Here is a 9,280-nt window from a genome sequence, read left to right as displayed (position 1 = left end):
GGCGGGGACACTCCAAGGACCTAAAGAAACTATTCAATCTCTGCCGTTGTTTGTTTATCAAAGTGTTTTAGATCGGATTATTTGTGGGGATCCCCATTAGCTGCGCTCTTGCTAGCATACATCTAGTATACATGCTAGCATACACATGTTTTTGTTGTTTGTGGGCTAACCGGCAAAATCTAACAGAACAGATTCGACAATGAAAATACTTAGTCAAAGACAGCCCTAGTATTATCAGATTTAGAAAATCAAAAAGACCAAAATGTAAGTTTTAATTTGAAAGAGTTACAACAAGGTTTATTACCTTGCTAATTACCATAAATCATTTTAGAACAAATAGCCATTTATCTATAAAACAACTTAATTTTAGAGATGTCCGATATTATCGGCCGATAAATGCTTTAAAATGTAATATCGGAAATGATCGGTATCGGTTTCAAAAAGTAAAATTAATGACTTTTTAAAACGCGGTAAAACACGGACGTAGGCCAGTATACTCTGGACTGAATCTGTGTGCCTTCATTGTTTTTGTAGCTGTTGTTTTGAGGCATGTTTAAACAAAATAAAAAAGAATGCACTTTGTGAAAGTCAAAGTATAGTATTTCCCATAGTTGTAGTGGGTTTCAGGATTATGTCAGGGAGAGCATGTCCCAAATTCCAAGCTGCTGTTTTGAGGCATGTTAAAAAAAATAATGCATTTTGTGACTTCAATAATAAATATGGCAGTGCAATGTTGGCACTTTTTTCCATAACTTGAGTTGAAGTTGTTCTCTTATTTTGGAAAACCTTGATTTTGATTGATGATTGAAACTTGTATTAGTAGATTGCACAGTACAGTACATATTCCGTACAATTGACCAGTCGGGAAGTTGGGAGAGTGGCCGTGCCAGCAATCTGAGGGTTGCTGGTTCAATCCCCACCTTCTACCATTCTAGTCACGTCCGTTGTGTCCTTGAGCAAGACACTTCACCCTTGCTCCTGATGGACCTGGTTAGCGCCGTGCATGGCAGCTCCCGCCATCAGTGTGTGAATGGGTGAATGTGGAAATAGTGTCAAAGCGCTTTGAGTTGCTTAAAAAGGTAGAAAAGCGCTATACAAGTATAACCCATTTACCATTTACCATTTACTAAATGGTAACACCCGAATAAGTTTTTCAACTTGTTTAAGTCAGGGTCCACGTTAATCAATTCATGGTAAGGTTACATTGTTTAATGCATCACAACAAAATTAGGCATAATAATGTGTTAATTCCACGACTGTATACATCGGTATCGGTTGATATCAGAATAGGTCATTAAGAGTTGGACAATATCGGAATATTGGATATCGGCAAAAAAGCCATTATCGGACATCTCTACTTAATTTCATTGCCAATATTTTTTTTATTTCACCGCTAACTACGCCTTAGACTAGCGTCAGTTAATACTGTGGCTATAAACGAGCCAGGTGTTTACATTTTAAAGCCAGTTACTGTCACGACTGGGACTGTGGCGTGGTTTGTTCTCCCGAGGTGCAAAAGATTTGGACCAAATGTGGCGTGAAGGGGAGTACATGATTTATTTTAAAACACTAACAAACTACAAAAAAAGGAAGCAAACAAAAGGCGCGCACAAGGGCGGAAGTACAAAAACTTGGCTAATAAAACAAAAACTAGGACAAAGGCAAAACTATGGACATAAAACTAATAAACACTTACTGTGGCATGGCATGAAGCATGAATAACAAGTGTCAGGAATGTGCAAAGCATAAATGCGGGATGTCGCCAGAAAGACAAACTGAAAACAATGAACTTAAATACTACAGACATGATTAGTGAAGACAGGTGCGTGACTCAAAACGTGAAACAGGTGCGTGACGTGACAGGTGAAAACTAATGGTTGCTATGGTGACAAAACAAACAAAAGTGCACAAAAAGTCCAAAAACAAAACCAAACATGACTAAAACAAAACATGATCACACAGACATGACAGTTACAATGAACTACTTGCAGCAACATGTTAGGATTTAATAGCTAGTGACGCATTAAACAAACTCAATTCCAAAGCTTAATTACCAGCAATGTGTTTGGCTAAAGTAGCCAGCGACAGATAAATGAGCACCTTTCCATAGCTAGCTGCATCAACTTCATTACCAATCAGCTGCTATCCTACTAATTAAGTCATTAATTAGTTACTTCCCTCCGAAATGTACTTAATGCATTCTCTTATATGTTACACTTTACGTCTTTGAAGTTGTGTTGAATTATTAAGTAGCTGCTTGGAAACTTGCTGTAGTGTGGTCTCCAGACCAACGTCAAACACTTGCATTTAATGAAAAACAATACATAAAAGACTCTTCCGTTCCTTTGTTTACTCTCTAATTCGAAAATGTCCATCTGGGGCCGATAAGACCAAACATGAAGGTCAACTTCTCATAATTGTCAAAGCGTGTGACACTTGACCTTATTAGGGAATGCAATGCGCATCGACTCACCGTCATCGTCACTTGATGGTCGTTGCGTCTGGCCAGTTCGATCAGGTTCTGGTCATTGTACTCAAGGTTCTCCAGGCAGCCTTGGAACATCCTACTCTGGGGGTCAGGTTTGGGCAGCACCCCCACACTCAGCTGCAAGACATCAGGAAAAAATAAACAAGTTCAACGGTGAGAATAAAGCGTGCTAAGATGACAGATGACGCCGATGCTTCTGCGAGCACCTGCTGGATGTGCCAGTTGTCAAAAGTCGGCGGCAGATCCACCGTCTCTGTGTGCTGGTCCACGGTCAGATTGCACCGAGTGCCGTGACACGCTACGGCCACTAGGTGCCACTGCTGGTCGTCCAGCAGGCTGCCCAGCGAGGCCAGACGACGTGGTCCGGGGAAGGAAGTCCAGGCTGGAAAAAGGATGTTGCATTAGGGTCAAGTCTAGGCAGCGGACCACGTAAACCAGCAGAGGGTGCTGTGGTGAAAAAAGCCTGTAGTTTTTGTTCGTTAAAAAGTTTGTGTGTACTAAAACATGATAGCACACACAAAGCTAATTTACAAAACTTGTGCAGAGAGGATTGCGTCTCTTTGGTGAGCAGAATAAGGAGCGCAATTTATTCAGCAGGTCTGTCTTCATGGATACCTAAAATATATCATGATTAGAGATGTCCGATAATGGCTTTTTTGCCGATATCCGATATTCCTATATTGTCCAACTCTTAATTACCGATTCCGATATCAACCGATACCGATATAAACAGTCGTGGAATGAACACATTATTATGCCTAATTTTGTTGTGATGCCCCGCTGGATGCATTAAACAATGTAACAAGGTTTTCCAAAATAAATCAACTCAAGTTATGGGGAAAAAAATGCCAACATGGCACTGCCATATTTATTATTGAAGTCACAAAGTGCTTTTTTTTTTTTTAACATGCCTCAAAACAGCAGATTGGAATTTGGGACATGCTCTCCCTGAGAGAGCATGAGGAGGTTGAGGTGGGCGGGGTTGTGGGGCGGGGAGTAGGAGGTAGCGGGGGTGTATATTGTAGCGTCCTGGAAGAGTTAGTGCTGCAAGGGGTTCTGGGTATTTGTTCTGTTGTGTTTATGTTGTGTTACGGTGCGGATGTTGTCCCAAAATGTGTTTGTCATTCTTGTTTGGTGTGGGTTCACAGTGTGGCGCATATTTGTAACAGTGTTAAAGTTGTTTATACGGCCTAACCTCTAGTGTGACCTGTATGGCTGTTGACCAAGTATGCATTGCATTCACTTGTGTGTGTGAAAAGCCGTAGATATTATGTGATTGGGCCGGCACGCAAAGGCAGTGCCTTTAAGGTTTATTGGCGCTCTGTACTTCTCCCTACATCCGTGTACACAGCGGCGTTTTAAAAAGTCATACATTTTACTTTTTGAAACCGATACCGATAATTTCCGATATTACATTTTAAAACATTTATCGGCAGTCCAATATTATCGGACATCCTTAATGATGATCATCACAATCACATCCATCTTCTTCATTTATCCAAAGTCGGGTCGCGAGGGCAGCACCCTAAGCAGAGAAGCCCAGATTTCCCTTTCCCCAGCTACTTCGTCCAGCTCCTCCCGGGGGGATCCCGAGGCATTCCCAGGCCAGCTGTGAGACATAGTCTCCCGTGGTCTCCTACCGGTCCGATGTGCCCTAAACACCTCCCCAGGGAGGCGTTGGGGGGCATTTTGACAAGATGCCCTGACTGCGCCTAGAACTTCTGTCCATATAAGTTGTAAACAGGATCGGTGACAAAGGACAACCCTGGCGGACTCCAACCCTTACTGGAAATAGGTCCGACTTACTTCCAGCATTGCGGACCAATCTCTGACACTGATCATACAGGGAGCGGACTGCCACAATCAGTCGCTCCGATACCCCATACTTTCTGAACACTCTCCACAGTACTTCTCAAGGGACATGGTCAAATCCTTTCTCCAAGTCCACAAAACACATGTAGACTGGTTGGACAAACTCCCATGCACCCTCAAGGACCCTGCCGAGAGTATAGAGTTGATCCACAGTTCCACAACCAGGACGAAAACCACACTGCTTCCCCTGAATCCAAGGTTAAACTGTCCGGCCTCCTCTCCATATATATATATATATATATATATATATATATATATATATATATATATATATATATATATATATATATATATATATATATATATATATATATACACAAACCACAAAACCAGGGAAGTTGGCACGTTGTGTAAATCGTAAATAAAAACAAAATACAATGATTTGCAAATCCTTTTCAACTTATATTCAATTGAATAGACTGCAAAGACAAGATACTTAACGTTCAAACACTTATTTGTAGCAACCCACAGGTGAACAGGCTAATTGGGAACAAGTCGGTGCCATGATTGGGTATAAAAGCAGCTTCCATGAAATGCTCAGTCATTCACAAACAAGGATGGGGCGAGGGTCACCACTTTGTGAACAAATGCGTGAGCAAATTGTCGAACAGTTTAAGAACAACATTTCTTAACGAGCTATTGCAAGGAATTTAGGGATTTCACCATCTACGGTCCGGGATATTATCAAAAGGTTCAGAGAATCTGGAGAAATCACTGCACGTAAGCGATGATATTACGAACCTTCGATCCCTCAGGTGGTACTGCATCAAAAAGCGACATAAGTGTGTAAAGGATATTACCACATGGGCTCAGGAACACTTCAGAAAACCCCTGTCAGTAAGTACAGTCCGTCGCTACATCTGTAAGTGCAAGTTAAAACTCTACTATGCAAAGCAAAAGCCATTTATCAACAACACCCAGAAACGCTGTCGGCTTCGCTGGGCCCAAGGTCATCGAAGATGGACTGATACAAAGTGGAAAAGTGTTCTGTGGTCTAACGAGTCCACATTTGAAATTGTTTTTGGAAACTGTGGACGTCGTGTCCTCCGGACCAAAGAGGAAAAGAACCATCCAGATTGTTCTTGGCGCAAAGTTCAAAAGCCAGCATCTGTGATGGTATGGGGGTGTATTAGTGCCCAAGGCATGGGTAACTTACACATCTGTGAAGGCACCATTAATGCTGAAAGCTGCATACAGGTTTTGGAGCAACATATGTTGCCATCCAAGCAACGTTATCATGGACCCCCCTGCTTATTTCAGCAAGACAATACCAAGCCATGTGTTGCTTCATAGTGAAAGAGTGCAGGTACAATTCTGATTTTCCTTAAGCCGCCTTTTCAGTTTTGTGACTGTGATTTTAACTCCAGTGGCAAGGAGTTCCACAGATGTGAAGCCTTCACCGAGAACCAGTCGGTTTCACTCTACAGCTCCCACTGACTGCATTTCGTGTATGGCCTCCAAATATGGCTTTTGGCTTGGCCTTTAAGTCCTATATCACCTTTTAATCATTTACAGTCATAGGTGGATTAATGAACGGGCCTACCGGGCTCAGGCCCAGGGGGCCAGAGGCCCCAAGGGGCCAGGCCAACTTGGTCCCGTGGCCGCGACGCATGCAAAACTACTCTTGCAAAAATAATAATCTTAGGCCCCAAGGGGCCAGGCCAACTTGGCCCCGCGGCCATGATCCATAGAGGGTCAGAGGCCCCAAGGGGCCAGGTCAACTTGGCCCCGCGGCCACGACCCACAGAGGGTCATAGGCCCCAAAGGGCCAGGCCAACTTGGCCCCGCGGCTGCGACCCACAGAAGGCCAGAGGCCCCAAGGGGCCAGGTCAACTTGGCCCCGCGGCCACGATCCATAGAGGGTAAGAGGCCCCAACGGGCCAGGTCAACTTGGCCCCGCGGCCGCGACCCACAGAGGGCCTGAGGCCCCAAGGGGTCAGGCCAACTTGGCCCCGCGGCCACGATCCATAGAGGGCCAGAGGCCCCGAGGGGTCATGCCAACTTGGCCCCGATCCATAGAGGGTCAGAGGCCCCAAGGGGCCAGGCCAACTTGGCCCCGCGGCCACGATCCACAGAGGGCCAGAGGCCCCGAGGGGTCATGCCAACTTGGCCCCGATCCATAGAGGGTCAGAGGCCCCAAGGGGCCAGGCCAACTTGGCCCCGCGGCCACGATCCACAGAGGGCCAGAGGCTCTCAATCATTATTATCAAAGCTAATTCTCAAATTGGATCACACAACCTCACTCACATATTCTTTATCAATTATTAAAGGTTGTTTCTGAATTTTGATCACAGAACTTAATGCAAATATTCTTGATTGATTGGCAAAGCTCATTCTCAAATTTTGATTACACAACCTTACTCTGACAAATTATCATTATCAAAAAGCTCTATCTCGAATTTGGATCACAAAATCTCACTCAAGTATTCTTAGCTGTGCCCCTCCCCCATCGAGTCTTTCATAAACCGGTCTGTTCTTTTAGAATCTCCTCATTTGGTACTTTGAACTCGTGAGTGACTGCTCAAAATTTGGTTTCCTTTCCCTCAGTTCAGACTCAGAGATAATTTGAAATCATTCCACAAGAAGTTTAACGCGCACACACACACGACACACACACACTTGAGTTGAGCATTACTTCGAAATTCTTATATTTTCCATTTTGCTGTTATTATCAGCATCTTCCCATTTTGTCCTTTTCTTTCAAAAAAGTTTACAGTCTGACATTTGTCACTGCTGTCAGTTAATAACTTTTTGGTCTTTGACCCATTTTGTCATTTTCTCGATTCGATCGTCACTGACCACTCTCTCCTGTCTGGCAGACATCGTTGCTGCCATCATAGCCAGCAAGCTGCCTGCAGATAGCAACATTTTGGTGTCCTTTGTGAAAATATTTAGAAAGTAGACAAAAGTACACAAAGTTGTACAACTATTATCTTTATGATCTTTTTTGTTTGTTTGTTTGTTTCTCTGTTACTGTGTGTGGCCAATTAAGCGACTTTTGGCCATACCTGGCTGGTGACATTTAGCGACTTTCTGGTTGTTGTTAAAATTAATAATAGCAACAGTTCTCTTCATCTTAATGCAATTTATTGTGTCTGTCTCTCCACATTTTGCCATTAGGTACTTTGAGCTCTTGTTGGTCAGTCACTCTAAGGTACATTGTTGCTGCCATCATAGCTAGCAAGCTGCCTGCAGATAGCAACATTTTGGTGTCCTTTGTGAAAATATTTAGAAAGTAGACAAAAGTACACAAAGTTGTACAACTATTATCTTTATGATCTTTTTTGTTTGTTTGTTTGTTTCTCTGTTACTGTGTGTGGCCAATTAAGCGACTTTTGGCCATACCTGGCTGGTGACATTTAGCGACTTTCTGGTTGTTGTTAAAATTAATAATAGCAACAGTTCTCTTCATCTTAATGCAATTTATTGTGTCTGTCTCTCCACATTTTGCCATTAGGTACTTTGAGCTCTTGTTGGTCAGTCACTCTAAGGTACATTGTTGCTGCCATCATAGCTAGCAAGCTGCCTGCAGATAGCGACATTTTGGTGTCCTTTGAGAAATATTAAGGAAGAAGACAAAAGTACAAGACATTGTACGATTACTATCTTTTTTAAAATTATTTGTTTCACTGTCAGTGTGATTGAGCGACTTTACCGCTAGATTTCGCGTCTTTTGGCCATACCTGGCTAGCGACTGAAAACATCATTTAGCGACTTTTTGGTTGTGAAGATAAGTGGTAAAAGCAGATCTGCCTGTTGGTCTTCCCACATTTTACCATTTGGTACTTTGCACTCTTGTTGGTCACTCCAAGGCATTTGTCCCTGCCTTCAGCTAGTCACTTGGCTCTTTTGGTATTTATTTCACTGTAATTGGCTCTCTCTTTCTCCTCAGTACAAATTAGTCTGTTCCCTTGCCATTCATCACTGACCACTCCGCTCTCCTGTCTGTCAGACATTGTTGCTGCATGCAGATAGCTTGGGGTCCTAAGTGAAAATATCAGAAGAGAAAAGTACACAATTATCTTAATCATCTTTTTTTATTCACTGTCAGTCCTTCAGTGAGTCCCAGTGTGTTGGCGATTAAGCAACGTTGGCATTCGATTTAGAGACTTTTGGCCATACATGACTGGCGACTCAAAACGTCATCTAGTGACTTTCGCTGTCTGAGTTTAGCATTGATTGGAAATCTGTTATCAGTTCTTATAGAAATCAGCTGATTTCTGCTTTTGACTGTTAATGCTAGATTGCTAGTTTTGAAAATTGCATCACACACACACACACACACACACACACACACACACACACACACACACACACACACACACACACACACACACACACACACACACACACAGTTGGTTAAGCTGTTGTGATAGGCAAAGAGCCAATGTGCACAGAAAGAAGGGAAATATGGATCATAAACGTCTAAGTGGAGGAGCTAGAAAAAAAATTCAGCAAGAAAAGAAAAAAAAGGAATCAGTTTTACTTGAGAGTGTTCCAAATATCTCCAGCTTCTTCAGTACAAAGACATCTGCTGAAAGCAATTCTATAAATGCTACTGCAAATTCAGCTAAGGTTAGCAATGCACCTGAGCTAGCATGTAGCTCCCAAGATCCTGAGACCACTACAAGTGTACGCACTGAACCAAATGCTTCGGATGCTAATGATTCAACCAACTCAGCAGTAGCCAGTTGCTCGGATGAATGTGAGGTCACTGCACCTCTGGACAGCATAGAAAATGAGTTGAATCTTTCTTCAACACCATCTACAGTGACAACTCTACCTAGTGATCCCGCTAAATGGGCTGATACCCTCACTGAGTCAATGAAGGAAGTTCTTATTCAAAGAGGTGCAAAATCATTTCACAACCGTCACAGCCATTATCCAGCTTCTGTGAGGAACAGTGGGCTAGGAGGCAAA

General features: G+C 43.0%; 1 protein-coding gene across 1 annotated transcript in view; it reads right to left on the bottom strand.

The window, feature by feature from the left end:
- The window catches only part of LOC133618568 (contactin-associated protein-like 4), a 274,944-nt gene that overhangs the window by 94,494 nt on the left and 171,170 nt on the right, over positions 1-9,280 (bottom strand). Inside the window, exons 7-8 of the mRNA XM_061979051.1 lie at positions 2,695-2,870; positions 2,474-2,605 (exon numbers count right to left, since the gene is read on the bottom strand). Coding sequence (XP_061835035.1) covers positions 2,474-2,605; positions 2,695-2,870 — 308 coding nt within the window. The remainder of the gene's footprint in view (positions 1-2,473; positions 2,606-2,694; positions 2,871-9,280) is intronic.

Source organism: Nerophis lumbriciformis, linkage group LG19 (assembly GCF_033978685.3).
Source record: "Nerophis lumbriciformis linkage group LG19, RoL_Nlum_v2.1, whole genome shotgun sequence".
Lineage (NCBI taxonomy): Eukaryota > Metazoa > Chordata > Actinopteri > Syngnathiformes > Syngnathidae > Nerophis > Nerophis lumbriciformis.
The sequence above is the reverse complement of the archived record's forward strand: the minus strand, read 5'-3'. Positions and strand labels throughout refer to the sequence as shown.